Consider the following 15,923-nt stretch of genomic DNA (forward strand, 5'->3'; position numbering starts at 1 on the left):
TTAAGAAAATATGTACAAAATTAACCACGGGTTACAGCTTTCCCGTCATCGGTTTCTGGATAATTGCATTTTGTTTTCTTCACTACACTTCATCACCGTCCCCTTCCATAGCCGAGCGCCTGCTTCTTCTAGGGGGACTGCGCCTACTAGAACCAGGCTGCTCTCTTCTATTTCTTGTTGCTTCCTTTTCGTCCTCTTTAGAGAGGAAGTGATAAGGCTGATGATAATCAGAGAACAACATAGCCTTTTCTTTCATCAGAAGGTCATCATCAGCAATGTCATCACCGTCCTCTTGGGCACGCCGTGCTCTCTCCTGCAGAAAACAAAATGAAAATCAATGCGCACAGCTCATCTGTGGTCATTTCGCGATCTTCATTGCACGCAATTTTACGTCAGATTATCGCCACACTCTAACGAGTAGGGCAATACGGGTATGGTGACTAGTGGTTCATTTTATCCTTTCTAAGTTGAGGAATAAAATTTTTTACTGTAATTTGATGGAAATTAGTTCTAAGTAAGGAATGAGTGGTGATTGTCAAAAAAATGAAAAAGGGAGGTTATCGTAAAAAAGAATCAAAATGGTTTCATAAAAAAATGAAGGAAATATCAGCGAAAGGCCCAACTGACAGAGGAGCGACCTTACTTAGGAAGAACTACCACCCTTGAAATGATTGGACACGCAGACAGGTCGAAAAAAAAGTAAAGAAAAAAAAAAGAAGAAAGATTGGGGAGAGAAGAAATAGACGAGAATATCTTCTTTTCATTTTCGTATAATTTCTCTTTGCACAATGATAGCTCAAAATCTCATTCAAAAGGCTGAGATGATACCTCTTTGTCTAAAGCCATCCGTCGTCTTCTTGCCGCGATCATTTCATCAAACTGACTCGAGTGACTTGATGCTGGGCTGGCGGCCCCCTCACTCTGTAATTAATATCAAAACAATAACTTTTTACGTCATGTTCTAGTCTCGTACACAGATCCTGCCGTGTAATTATAACTGAAATGTAGTCATCAAACTGACTCGAGTGACTTGATGCTGGACTGGCGGCCCCCTCACTCTGTAATTAATATCAAAACAATACCTTTGTACGTCATGTTCTAATCTCGTACACAGATCCTGCCGTGTAATTATAACTGAAATATAGCGATCGCTTGGCCGTGGAAGGTGTGGGTACGAGGCTAGTCATGTACAAGAACCAACCTTGGTGTTTCAAATAAAATCTAAATTATCGTATAATTTAACTCCAACCTTTGAGCTACTTGATCGAGATGGCTTGGCACTAGACCGTGAAAGAGATCGTGATCTCCTTAGTCCTGTCCAGTTGAAGAAAAAAGAGAATAACAATAACAGGCTTAGATAGTTTATATGTGCATTTGCACTAGCTCATGGGTGAATTTCACTCCCTTGATATAGGGATGACATCAAATCTATAAACCAAAACAATTAACAGCCCATCATAATATCAAATGCATGCTAATAGGAATCGAGCATAAGAACTTCACTCTATTCTTAAAGTTTGCATACACTTCTAAACCACAGTTGTTGGGAAAACTATTTTATCATATGCCTGGGCGGCCTGTGGGCACTTTGATTGAAAACCATTGTATGAAAAAAAAAATAAATAAAACATGGATGAGGGCTGTCGCAGTAACACAAGAACTTCCTCTCTGTTCCTGTGTACAGCCCCGCCAGATGCGAGTGGAAAGAGGAAAAGAGGAAAGGAATCGAAGAAGTGGAATGAGCAGCAGTCGTATGATAAAATGTGTTTTAATTAAGAGAGGTACGAACGGACAGACGGACCTACAGACCCAGCCGTGCTCAGTGCGTGATCTCGGGCCAAATGGCACTTGTGGCCCTTTCAAAGTCAATAAGTACATCTTCCATTTGATGTACATGTAGGTTTACATCACATTTCAAGCCCCTGTTAAAGATAAATATTGAACTTGAATGTTCTTAAAGATTCCTAGATATACCTCGAGGTCGTGGACGAGGTGTATCTCCCTGCTCTTGTTCTCTTCTTCTTTTCCTGAAACAAGATATCAAGGTGACTTGGATAAGAATGTGTGTGTCATAACAGGGAATGGCAGAGCGTTACACCATGTGTATAAAGGAGCATGGTATTGTCGAAGTTAATGGCATGACATGACATGACATGACATAACATGACGCGATATGTATGGTGTGACATGACTTGCTGGTGGTTAGAAAGGGTAGGCACATGGTTGTAGCTGTGATGGTGTGACAAGACATTCTAAAATGACCTTACAAAACACGCAACGGCATAACAGGGTGATGTGACTTTGTGTGACATTTCCACCAACACTTACCTCCAGTAGAAGAGTAACACAATCGCGATAATGATCAGAACTAACACGGCCAGAATACCCACGAGTATTCCAATCCAACTACGGTCGTGACCTCCCCCTGGTGACGGCACCGACGCCGAGGGGTGCGGAGTCCCAATACCCTGTAAAGGAGTAAAATATGCTGCAATAAGTCGTCTGTTTTATGGCATTACTTTTACAACTCAAGAATTCGGAGTGACTGAAGCTAAATCAATACTAGTTAGCTAAATTAATATTGTAGACTAAATAAACGTGGGGCACCCATAAACCATGAAATAACTTCAACGCATGACTTAAAAGATAACGTCTCTGTCAACTCAGATAATCTCCCGGTGCAGTTCTGGATTCGGTATCAAAAGAATCCTCCATTAGCTTATTATCTATTCATAGCACTCTGTGATTGGTTTAGATAACTCGTACCATCCTCTCATCCAAACCAGTTTTGCTTTGGTCACTTGCATTTTCCAGCACTCTTAGCGAGTTTGACTTCTTCACAATTTCGTATGATATTTCCCTTCTTTCTCTTTCGTCGTCGCGATTCCTTAGTTTTTTCGTCCTCCGAAACTCAATCGCAAAGAGCTTCAGTCCAACTTTATCTAATTCGCGATTTTCCTAGTAGTTGGAAAACCCCTACCTTGTCTTTCTTGGTGTTGGCCATGACAGCAAAATCTGTCATATGGTTACACTCGCATGTGGTGTGAGTTGCATTGGAGCCAGTTAATTTGCAGCCCTTTGGAGACCACTTTCCACCTCCCTGACTAAAAATACCGTAAGTACAAAAAAAAAAGGGAAACTAGTTTTTTTAAAGGCCAAAACACCATATGCTGATATTTATCTAAGAAATTGTCCTACTTATAACCTTGATATAACGTTTAATTCGTAACGTTGCGACGCATTAACAACAAAATAAATAATATCACTTTGGTGCAGCCCTCAGCGGTTTGAATGGAACGTTGGATCAATTTTACTAACCCCTCTTTCGTTGTCCAGGCGACACACTCTTGGTGATAATTAATCAGACTGGCCTGAAAGAAAAACATAAATATTTCAACATCTTTCAAAACGTCTGTCCACGGCAAAAATTATGTATTTTTCTGATGTATATTAAAGATGATTCCCTCATCTTTAAGATATGGGAACTTTCCCTAGAAAAATATCTAGGTGCGAGCAAAGCGAGACCTGTTTCTGCGGTTAATTAAAAAAAACCTTTGTGAAAGCCCTTTAATGTGTTCTGTTTACCGTTGATAATGATATTAGGATTTGAGTGAAAAGTTGAACACGTGTTCAATCGATACACGTGCCAGTAACGTGCTTGTGACGCTGTGAGTATGAATTAGGATAAACTTACGTTTAACACCGACAGGACAATCTTCACAGGGGGCACAATTTCATCCGTCACGGCTGGTCTTACTGTGCTCGAGAAAACAGCACTGTTTAAAACCAGCCCACTAAGAGAAAGACAAAGCGTATGATTCTCAAAACTGCGAGAAAAACTTCAAAAAGAAAAATGCTTGAACCTGACTTTTAGGCTTGTGTTATCACTATGGTACAGCGGAGCTCACTTGTGGAACGACTTACCCTTAGACCTAAGACAAGCGTCTTCACTGACCGATTTCAAATCTAAATTAAGTCGCCACAGTTTAAAGTAATATCTTAGTTTTAAGTAAATTTTAGACACGGCCTCCATGAAAAGCAGATTTTTTATTTGTTTCTTTTATTTGAATTGTTATTATTAGATTTTATTATAGTTAGGAAGATAGATATACCTTTATAGATAATTAACAACTGATGGAAATACCGTGTATAAATAAAGTTATCTTATCTTATCTTATGGTCGTGATCGTTATTAAGTAAGCTTGTAGAACTGTTCAATTATTGGGAAATGATGTTTACTCGTCTTGTCACGAGCGTTGCGAGAAAGAAAAAAATTCTGAGTCCTCAGACCTTCAGATTCCGCGCTCCGATGCCTTACCACTGAGCCACAGAGTTATCTACTATAAGTGAGATCTATTACGAAGTTCATATGACATGCGTCCTGTATACTGCTAGGATCAACAATGTCAATAGCGTCATGTTCATAAATAGAATAAGAGAGATGGCAAAATTTATTATCTCTCTGATTTTATTCAATGATTTATTGGTTTTGTTCACCACCGTGCCCTAAAACCAACACCACAGATCACTAGCACCATACATCACCAGCACCACTCATCACCAGTACTATAGATCACCAGTGCCACAGATCACCAGCATCAGCACCACTCGGCTTGAGTTTTTTTTTTTTTTTTTTTTACAACTATTCGCCGCCGATATTCGCCTCTAACGGCTTACCAACTGAACAAAAACTCCTTCATGGTAAGAGAACACGAGAGAAGTTTCAAACATTCTTCAAACACTGGTTATGTCTGTGACCAATCGTTTTAACAATGAAAATTTTTTGACCAACCAGAGTGCCCTTAGTTCTTAAGTGGAAAACTTAAGATAATAATAATGATAATGGCATACCTCTCGCTTGCTACCGGTAGTAAAAGAGAAACTGTTTTGAAGCTAGAGGTCATGAGATGTACCTGCCCATTTATTCCTACAAAATCAAAAAAAGACAGCCATCCAGTAGTTGGTTTGTCGTTTGCCTTTCATGAGTTAGTCACTGAAAATGTTCCAAATATCCAACAGAAGATGAATTTGTGATACAAAGACAATTTTTAATATGCCTCGTCCTGAAAACGAAGCAAGGCAGAACCTCCCTGCAGATACCTGTAGCTGCTGAATCAAATATCGTGGGTGCCATGATTATAGAGTCGTGCCCAGTACTCCAGTTGGCCACCGAGGCGTCAGAATAGTTCGGGAAGGTCATTAGCTGAGAAGGGTCTGCGCTGTCCGAGTTAAAAGTGTGAACTCCAACAACTACGAGGAAAATGTCACCAAATGCTGATAAGAAACTTGATCAAGAGTAGAGGTTATTTTTTTGTTGAAGTCAGAGGGGAGAAATGAAAGACGGATGCAATAAACTTACGAATGTTTTTTGTTATAAGTGGCTTAGAATTGAAGACATTATATGACGCATTCATAACGTGATCTTGAACTGTCTTTACAAGGTCCAGTATGATTGGTTGGATGTTGCCGTCCTTGTTCTAAACGAGGATGAATAGAATCGTTATTAGTAATTGATTTAAACAGACAGACTGCTATTACTGCTCTAAGAGTCATATTCCTGAATCGGTGAGAAAAAAAAAAAAACGATGTTATTCTATATGCTGCATACTGGTGTATTCTGATTGAGTAACTCAGAATCATTGCTAAAGTAATCTCACTGGACAAAAGAATAACAGCAAAATATCAAAGAGAGCCAATGATATCTCAAAGGAAATACAAATGCACAGCTTACCACTAGTGATCGAATCGTAAGTGGTTGAGAGGGGTTTGCAAGTGGTTTTTTTTTCTTTTAAATTCCGATAGGGAGTGGAAAAGAACTACAGTAATAAATGGGTGTCCTTTTCTGACTTAAGTCATTAAATCAATACCCGTAAAAAACTAAAACATGTATTTGACGAGGTGTAGTTTTGTTCTTCCACTTACTGTCACCTGTTGGGACTCGTCCCAGTCCCAATTGCTGCTATCTTCCAGGACATTGATACCTCTCTTGAAAAGGACCTCTGCATGCTGCAGAAGATAAAGAAAGGTCCATATTAACTTGTGTCTCAAATAAGATATTCGGAAAATTTGTTTGAATGCGATTGTTGCAAACCTTTTGCGCATTCTTCCACTCTTGCTTGTTCTTGAGATCCAGAATATGGCTGCTGGTATTCACGAACAACTTTCGTAGGAAAAAGAACGGCAGGGAAACAGTTAGAAGTTGGTGAAACGAACACTTCCTTTTAAAAAAGAATTACCGATTTTTATTACTGCTGATTGAAATTCATTTGGATCGTCCAAAGAAAGGTACTCTGTTATTGACCATGAGCCACTGAGACTCTACGGTAAAGCTAGGCCATAACCAATGTTTCATTCACTGACATTTTCCTAAGACTGAAAGAGCAGTTTCGACGCCAGAGTCAGTTTGGTCATTGTTAATTAAAGTTTATTGTTACCTTTAGATCTTTCTCAGTTATCCTCGCTTTACTCAAGCGCGTAAATTTTTGCAGCTGTTGAAGAATTCCAACAGACAACAAAATATCTCCACCAAACATCGGAACGACATGTTCTTCCTTTTTACCATTTTCAGGAGGAACCACTGCATCGTGTGCTTTGACATGAGAAGCAGGACCTGACATATCTTGAAGCTTGTGCGATAAATCGTTCTGAGGCCCAACTTTCTTTGACCCTGTGTGCACAGGGAGTTCCTTTAGCTTTTGAATTGGGTGAGTCTTCAGGGCTTTCACTGTAACTTTTCCAGTGGTCTTCAGAAGACCAACACGCGGCGTGGTTGGGATGATTTGGACATTTTTTGCGGGGATTTCGTTTGTTCCAGGCTTAATCCTCGATATTGAGGATGGTTTCATAGAATTGACTGATTTTTGTGAAGATTGTATCGCTGGGCTTTGAATTGGGTTTGCTAAGTTTGGCCAGCGTTCCACGGGTGCAGGTTGTCCACCAGCACCAATTCCGGGTTGTGTTCCGTATCCCGGACTATTTCTTACTTGACTTCTACTGTTGGGTGCAGCCTCGTTTACTGACTGTTGACCCGCGGGCGAACGACCCATCCCGAGGGATTGCCGGTATGCCGTCTGCCGCATGTAACCTCTTTGGTAAGGATTTGCAGCAACCTGGTTCAGTGGACTTTGATAAGAGTTTTGCTGACGTTGAAAGTAATTTCTTGCCTGTTGATAGCTGGTACTGGGAATACCTCTTTGATTTGTCAGGTAGTTTAGTTTCGAAGGATACTGATGCGATGTATACCATAAAGTATTTTGTCTTTTTGTTCGCTTGTCATTTCCATAAATGTCCCGTTTTCTTCTCCCAATGTCGAGTTGATCACTTGAATAGCTCGGAGGAGAGTAACCTCGTCCCCAGTTTCCTTGAACTCGGTTTCTCTGCCAGGCTTGGCCACCTGACCAGCGGTAGGGATTCGGTGCAGGAGCGTAACCAGGGGAAACTTGTGGATTCGAAGATTTGTAAAGTTGCGACCTTTGTAAAGTGCTTTGAAAAGGAGGTGGGTTGTTAGGCTGTAGTCTATTCAAACCAAAACTATTTTGTCTCTGATTGGACGAATACTGCACTTGAGATCTAGAAACAGCATTAGTTTGAACTCCAGGTGCACCAAAGACCCTCTGTTGTGGAACCACTGGGACACGAGTAGGTATTCTGTTAAATTGCACAGGAATACCAGCCTTGTTTCCGACAGAATGCGAGTTTACCAACGAGGTTGGTTGCAAATGAACATTAGCTGTTGGGAAATTTAAACTCTTTCCTTTCAAATTGGAATTTTGAGTAAGCTTTGTTTTCAAATCAGAAAACCACACAGCATTATCGTTTTTAGTCTTTTCCGTGGTGCCAATGGTTGGCAGAATTTCGGGTGTCCGTCTCGGAATCTCTGTCACTGGAACGTTTTTGGGAGCTTCCTTGTTAACCACATTCTTCGCGCGTGGTTTGACAAAAGTTGCCTTGTCGTGCACTTTAGAAGTTGACGTTCCTTTGCCCTTCTTAGCAGCCTGAATATTCTTCCGTTGATCGGACAGAGGTTGGTTGTAAATCTCCTCTCGGTAGGTGTCTGTGAAGACCAGCTTCTCTAAACCGGCTATAACCTCACTTGCAGTGATTGGAGTAAAAGGTTTCTTATTTTCTGCTCTGGAGGCCAGATCTTTACTCTATCATCGAGAGAATTTGACGAAAGCTCAGCTTTCTTTATGTAATATCAGGGATACAGGAACTGATTATTAGTTATCGCCTTGGGGGGGGAGGGGAAAGGTCAAATCATTTTGTTTGTGTCATAACAAAGCTACTTGATTTTCCCCTTTTCCCCCTCCATAGGCCGCGGAGTGTTCTAAGGATTTCCTCTCATTGAGACTCAACTCCCTATAGTCCCCCTCCCTTTAAACTCTGTTAGCAGCGAATAAGCCCCTCCCCTCACATCCCCCCTCTGCACCAGAGACCTTGAGTCAAATAATTGCAGAAATAGCCTTTAAATGATACTTACCTGTTTATGAAGATTTTTATATGCGGGGGTGACGCATTCGCTAAAGTTTGGTTCATGCCAAGTCGCGTTCGAGGTTTCGCTTCCAGCACAAAACCTTCTTGTTTGACCTGACAATGAATTAAAAGGGTAGGGATTTTAATCGATCTTTATTAATAAAAAACTGTATGGGAACAGAAATTGAGCTATGATGGTTATGATATCCTCATTCACAAACGACTTTATAATTTACTGTTTAGCTAATTTATAAGAATATGCTTTATAAAAATCATAATTTTGCATGCAGGAGAGAGGTCTTCCAAAAGTGTTTTTACATTTAAAAGTATATCAGTTTGTTTCAGCATTATCAACTGAGTAGTTTAGGAAATGGTGTGAGCCCTGAGAAACTGTTTATGATACGCCAGGCCTTGGACTAACAGGATATTGAACAATTGAGGCATTGTAGAAATCGCCTACACTTTGCATAAGAGCGCTTCTCGATTCAATGTCGTAAAACCAAGACCGATAATCACGCCAACCAATCAGACTAAAGCGCGGGAAATTACGGGTGACCAAGTCGTTATTGGTTTAAGTTTTGGATCTTATCGGTTTAGAAAGTGGCACAAGTACCCTGGACCAATCACAGAGCAAAGTAAAGCAAAAGCAATGCAATCTTGGACTACTCGATTAAAATTGCTCCAATAGAAATGAAGATGATGTCGTATGACGATAAAGAATCTTCGTATAATGAAGTCATTACCTTGTGCTTTTCGTGGACATGTCTGATTGTCTGTAGAATTGAACATCATCAGTTTCCAGTTAATGTCATAATCGTACACAGCACTGCATACCAAATTAGCTCCTGAGAAATAGAGAGAGACAATGAGACAAAACGAGTAAGAAAACATAAAGAAAAGCCACTAGATGAGATATAACCCAAATTTTACCTAAATTTCTCGAATTTACAGGGACCTTGCGTTAGGTTTGTTCAAGCTGTTGCATTTTCGAGATTTTTCGTTCAAATGAAGGTGAAGTATGAAATGAGGTCTAAGCCAATCGGAGAATAGTGCCAATACCTCAAATACATAGTAACACGCACGTCATTGTGACGTCAGAGAGATTTATCGATTTGGGAAAAAGATTCATTAGCTTTCAAATTCTGGAAAAGGGCTCATTTCACCATTTACCATTGGAGGTGATGAAGCGGAAACTTGTATCGCTGACTGAGAAGCTTATTGGTGTTCCGTCAATGGATGATTTCAGCTGACCAGATTTGACTGCAGTCAGTAAAGGAGTGAGTACCTCTGATGCTGTTGATTTTTCAGATGCTGTCAATTTAAGATTCGATTGTACTGGGTCAGACCTGTTAACAAATGAAAATGGTATTGTCAGCTTAGACGATTAGAACATTTCAAAAATTAAAAGAATATGATTACTAATATGTTCGCAAATCATATTAATAATCTGTAACTCTTTAAATGAGTGTAAAGTGTATGAAAATTTGGGATTTTCCGAATAGTTCTCGGGCACTATAAAGCGGGTAAGTAGTCCTACAAAAATCCCCGATCTTATCTTATTTTTTGTAAAGGACAAAATCTAAAGAGTAGATTCACTCTCTAAGCATTATTGCGAGAACTATGTGACTTTATTTCCTAATATCAAAATTATTGATGAGATGAGCTATCACATTTTTGGCTTTTATTCATTTTTACTTTCTGTTTTCTTCTTCTACTAGAAAACCTGAATAATTGGAGAGGTTTTGACGGAAAAAAATGCTACCGTCTGCTTTCAGTTGTTTTTACTCTTAATTAAAGTGAAAGTATTTTTATTAGTTGCAAATGAAAATTGTTTCTGCTATCTCTCTTCGGAGTGTATTTCTGCTGTTGGCAGCAAACATCACACTAATTCTCCCTAAGGTTATTGCGTCATGTTACGACGTAATCATAGACCAATCAGAATGCCACGCCTTTCTACAATCATATCATACCACTTACTTGAAAGAAATAACCTCAGCTGATTTGTATGATGGTACGTTGACAAAAACAGTAGAAACCTGTCGAATACCAACAGAACACCAATTTATCGCTTTCTTTATTTCATTTCTTTTTTAGGTTTGTTTTGTCGTTTTCTGCCCTTTTATTATTATATGTTTGTTTGTTTCTTTATTTTAACGTCGTGCAAAATAAAGCGGCCTGCAACATTTTGTAGTCTAAAAGCTTAACGACTAACCCAATTTAGAATTATTTAAATAAAGCTTTTCTTAAATCTTACCGCAACTTGAAGCTTTTCTGCCAGGTTAAGAAACTCAAGAGACTCTACATCTCTCAACCGATCCGAGAATACTTGATTTGTAAGTGTTAAAAAGACGTTGTACACTTTCTCTGTGAAGAACAAATGAAAGGCTTTTCAGAGTTTGTAACAAAGTAAATGATGATCAGCAACTTGATACAAAATACAATGATAGATAATTTATAAAATTTTAGGAAGATGTTCTTGGTTACTCACATCTGGGAAAGAGAAGGTCAAAGATTTTTGTGTCTAACTGAAGAGTTTTATAGTAATTTTTTTAACATACCTGTAGTTACTTTACTTCCTGGAATGCCTTGCCTTTCTGCAAGAACGATAAGATAAAGAGCTCAGTGAAGTAAAATAATACAACTACTTGACTTATTGAGAATTAAATCTTGTTCTGAAGTCCACCTCATCAATCATAAATCTTCCTCAATCTCTTAGTTAGCATGTGCGCCGTGATTGGTCAGCGGGCTTAATTCACTGCAATGGCGTTAAATTCGAAGGGTTGTTTGACTTGAAAACGTCTCTCTCTATTTGAACCTAGAAATATTATAAATTTCATACTAACCTCGTTTTCTAGGTCCGTACTGTAAGTTATGGTAACTCTTTTTCTCCTCTTGGATTTATGACCCACAAACTTCGCGCCTGGGCCATAAGTCCAAGCGAAAAAAAACTCGGCCCGTAACTTACATAACAGACCACAAACCCAGTTAGTAAGAGGTATACCTGCGTGACACTATAAAAATTAACTGCAGCAGTAACGATAACAACAAAGAAAAAAACGCTACAGAAGTACTTACTTTCGTTTCCAGGATGTTTAGATTTCCCTGTGAGGAGTGTAAGCTGGGACCGAATACCATCTGATGGCTTCCTAACTGTAATACACTTGTCATAACATGATACCGAATAACAGTGATCCCCTAGTAACCAGGCCACCTGACAACTTTGACTTGCGCAGCAATTTTGAATACAAGAGCGCATGTCTTTCGCCCCTGGGAGCAGTTCAAATTTTCCCGCCTTGTGTCCACCTTTCAAACTAACGCCGCTGAAAATGGCACCATGCAAGCATAAGCCTCCATTTGAAGACGAGGTTTTCTTTTTAGCTCTCTTATTCCTTTTTTCTTGGTCTACCTCGTTCGTTGAACGTGTCACGAACGCTAACTGTGGTTCCAATTTCGACTCGTGCGCCGGAACTATCTTACAAAGTTCAGGTTTATAGCAATGCAGCGTGTAACAATGATTATTCAACAATAACGAAACATCGCAAGTTTTCTGCCTGCAGCAATGTTTGACGCAAGCATTGATGTCAGGAACTTGTCCGTAATCTGAAAAATCTCCTGACTTAAGTCCTGAGCGAAGAGTAACTTTGCGAAGTATTCTCCTTGCTCGACAGCTGTTGGGGTTTGAGACATCAACGTTTTTATCCTTTATAAGATTTGATTCCAGTTGCACAACCGCTTTTGTTGGAAATGAATCTTGTAATTCGAACTCTGTTTCTTTCTCGTTGCTTTGGTATGATTTTATTGCATTATTCTGATATTTATTTTTGATCTTCTTCGGTACTCTAAGTTTCTGAGAATTATCCTTTCTAAAACTACTGTTAATTTTATCCTCATTCTTTATATTTCTGTCCTTCTCGTGAACAGTGTCCAACGAAGACCTTGTTACCAAAGTTACTGCAACTTTATGGTGGAAAAAAGTTTCATTTTTCAATCGGCACATTTTCTCACTTTGACACTCAACGTTGTAGCAAAAATCGTCCACAGAGAAGGCGAGGTCACAGTTCCTTCGCTGGCAACACAGCTGACCACAATGATTGACGTCCTTGACCCGACCCAGTTTCAAAAACACTCCAGAGGCGCTACCAGCACGCAATGTTACATTGAACTTTGGAGAGTTCGGCTGGCAGGTGAGCGCCTGCGTTGCACGAAAGGCGCTTCCTGTAAAGCAGAATGTAAAAAAAGGATGTGTTAAATCAGTAAAGGCCTGCGTGATTTTGATTTGTTTACATCAGGTGAGAGTTACACAGAGTGAGTGATTTACACGCGCGAGTGGCACATCCTTGCTGATAAACGCTTCTCGCGAGTATCGGTTATTTCTTGCGCGCACGCAGCAGCATTATTTCGGGAGACAGCTAATATCGCAACAAATTTAGAAACGAGTCGGCTGCCTTAACCTCAACACGCGAATGAACTTTATTTGGAGTCCACGGAGCGCTTAGACACACGTGGAATCTCAAAGACTCGCGTGGATTTGTTTACACGTAAGTTGATGGCAGGTGAGCTGCACAACGTACAATGACAACTAAAGATTTGTTTTGTTTTGTCTTTTTTTTTTTTTAATTTACAGCTTTTCTTAGGCAACCTGTAGGATTAAACAGCAAAATGGTGAAATACGTGTGTAAGTCTTTCTTCCAAATCTTTCAATTGTTTTACATAAAGAAACACTCTTTGTTTTCACTATAATCGTTATGTCATTGTGGTATTTTTGTAAAACTTGCAAAAAAAGTAAACACATTTCCATTGTTTTTTTTTTCTTTAAAGCACTTTTATAATGAATAAAGGACTTATTTTAGCTAGCCTTGGGTTACTACTTCAAACATCTATAACGCACTTCGTAGTTTGAAAAGATTTAACTTGAAGCTACAGGTTTTTAAGACTGTGCTAAGTGATCAATTAAGAAAACTCCCAAATTTGACAGTTACGTCGTAGTAGATTTTACAAACACACAAAGTCACATACAGTCTTCCATAAAGGTGTTACACGTCCTTTGAGAAAGTTTTGCGCAAAAATTATGTAATCAAAGACCGAAATTTTGATCAAGGTTTTTGTTCGAGTTTCCTTTCAAGTTACGGATTGCATAAACCATTTTGAAACAGTGAAACTTGCAGAAGATGTGATACGAAAAGTTTAATGTAGGAGCAATTATTACGAGATTGAAGACAGATACGATATTTTCCCATTAAGAAAATGTTTCATCTTGAATATTTTTTGATTTACAACCATATAGTGAGTTTTGAAGCTCCTTTGTCATGTGCACTCCCAAGTTAACTTTAGCTTTAACATCATTGTTTACATTTTCAAGAGTCGTTGAAAGTTTTTATTCAAACAGTCTCGTTTCATTAAATCCACAAACGGTCATGAAATGTCACCATAGCTGTCAAAGTCGCTGTCTAATTTCCTCCGCAAATTAATTCTTTCAAAATTAGTAAAACTGGTATCCGTATTCAACGGGTTTAATTTGTTTATGGTTCACTGATAAGTACCTGGTACCAGTTCTAAGATGTCAGAAAACACAGAAACGCCACTTCAAAGTCTTGTCGTATATGAGCTGAATCAAAAAGTTAAAGGTCACATCGGAGTTCAGCAGCCTGAGCAAACGTTATTCTCGGTAAAAGCAAAGGATAGAATTTTCTTTTTCGTTTCCAAGATCACATTTTGATCCACCCCACGGTCAGGAACAATAATAATATCACCCCGCGAATTAGTGAGTGAATACTGATGGTTGAGGACTGACAAGGCTACTTTCAAAGATGCAACTTCCATATTTCAAGACGTTTCGGATATGTGAAGATTCTCGTGGACCTAAAGTACTCAATTCAGGGGGATTGATGGTGGTGGAAATAGAATTGTGATTGTTTTCATTCCATGACAAGAATTTAAGCTGCGATTTTGTTTTTAGTTAAACTCAAAGCATGAACACGTGCGAAACCACTGGAGGCTAAAATGCTGATACATAAAAATAAATGTTTTGCTTCTAATATTTCGGGGAAATTCTTCAAATTAAGTAATACTGCTATTAGTAATAAAGCAAATGTTTTCGAATTTCATAATCGTCGAGTCAAAACACGCCCACTCGGATACGGTTTTGACAACACGGAAGATAAAACTGTTTGCATCGTCAAAATTAGAAGGTTAACTCGATCGAAAAGCAATAAAGTTGAACAATTACCTGATAGAAAGCCAAAGAAACTGAGGAGAAAAAACAACCAGCCTGTTCTGCTGGGGTCACTGCGAACAACAAGGGTCGAAAATGCTCTGCTAGCCCTCCTTCCAGGCATAGAGTAGAAAAACCGGACCGAAATCACTGCAAATCATTCGTTTGATGTCCTACCGAAGGCCATCTGCAACGGCAGCTTCTTCACAAACCGAGCCATCCATGAGGCAGAATTATGTTAGAAGTGAAGCATTTTTCACGTAATTTCACGGCGCTTCTAAGATGGAAACCACTTCTACGCGAAGGATCATTAACCGACAAGCTCCATCGCGTTGCATTAAAATTTGATTGTATCCATTGAAGGAAAACGCGTATGATGTCATCCGCTAAACATGGTCATGAGAACGCGGGAAATCAACTACTAACAATTTTTGTGGTGTAAAAACAAATCGAGTTCCTTCGTAAGATGTACTTCATTCACGTCTCCGCCAAGTTTGACATTAAACAGTGAGGAACACCTGTCATTTCCATGTTAAATTGATCAAAGTGCTTTGGTCACGTAAAGGTGAACCATAACCTCACTGTGTGTATCTCTGTATGACGTTCCTCTTAAAGGACATTGTAGTTCCTTACCCAGGCTCACTCGTGTCTGTTGGTTCGAGATGCTATCGAAAGAGATCTGAGCAAGACATGTGCCATGAACCTCCTTAAAAAAAATTATCTTCTAATGATACTTCTAAGACCGAAACAATCAAGTGGTCTTATTATATTCTCAGATAAAATAAGGTACCCCATGTAGGTGCACACCAAATGAAATGTACCCTATTTACCCCGCGCAGGGGGTGGGGATTAATAACAAAGTTGGACAGCGTGACGTCATAACTAAGATGATTAGCCATTCAAAATGGCGGTGCGTGTAAGGAATTTTGCGGTAGATTTTCATAGGGATCGCAGCAATTTTAGAAGCTGAAAAAGTGGTGTAGAACTCGGCTTAGTGTAAACTTTCTATTGCTGGTTGCAAAAATATGCGGTTTTTCGTTTTCCTTTAAACAATTTAAAGTCAAGAAAATATCAGGATATTTTATTGACACCATGGTAACTGCCCTTAAGCAGGATGAACCTAGAAGTGAGGGCGTTCCTCTGAAGGTTAACACCAAAAAGGTGAGAACGAAGAGAGGAAAAAGGATCCTCTTTTAGTAAGAACACAGAGAACACAGATAAATAAGAATTGCTCAGGATA

General features: G+C 39.3%; 1 protein-coding gene across 1 annotated transcript; it reads right to left on the reverse strand.

Annotated features, from left to right (window-relative positions):
• LOC131775091 (uncharacterized) lies at nucleotides 1-14,946 on the reverse strand. The gene is made up of 22 exons (XM_066160333.1): nucleotides 14,699-14,946; nucleotides 11,548-12,687; nucleotides 11,031-11,066; nucleotides 10,727-10,836; nucleotides 10,450-10,508; nucleotides 9,643-9,818; nucleotides 9,216-9,317; nucleotides 8,480-8,586; nucleotides 6,435-8,150; nucleotides 6,092-6,160; nucleotides 5,923-6,006; nucleotides 5,360-5,477; nucleotides 5,101-5,250; nucleotides 4,852-4,927; nucleotides 3,695-3,794; nucleotides 3,319-3,371; nucleotides 2,981-3,104; nucleotides 2,329-2,468; nucleotides 1,975-2,027; nucleotides 1,250-1,314; nucleotides 829-921; nucleotides 1-313 (listed from the first exon to the last, which is right to left on the reverse strand). The coding sequence occupies exons 1-22, from the start codon at nucleotides 14,805-14,807 to the stop codon at nucleotides 83-85; spliced, it is 4,911 nt and encodes a 1,636-aa protein (XP_066016430.1). The 5' UTR covers nucleotides 14,808-14,946; the 3' UTR covers nucleotides 1-82.
• Nucleotides 14,947-15,923: the final 977 nt, after the last annotated feature.

This window comes from Pocillopora verrucosa, chromosome 13 (assembly GCF_036669915.1).
Source record: "Pocillopora verrucosa isolate sample1 chromosome 13, ASM3666991v2, whole genome shotgun sequence".
Classification (NCBI taxonomy): Eukaryota; Metazoa; Cnidaria; class Anthozoa; order Scleractinia; family Pocilloporidae; genus Pocillopora; species Pocillopora verrucosa.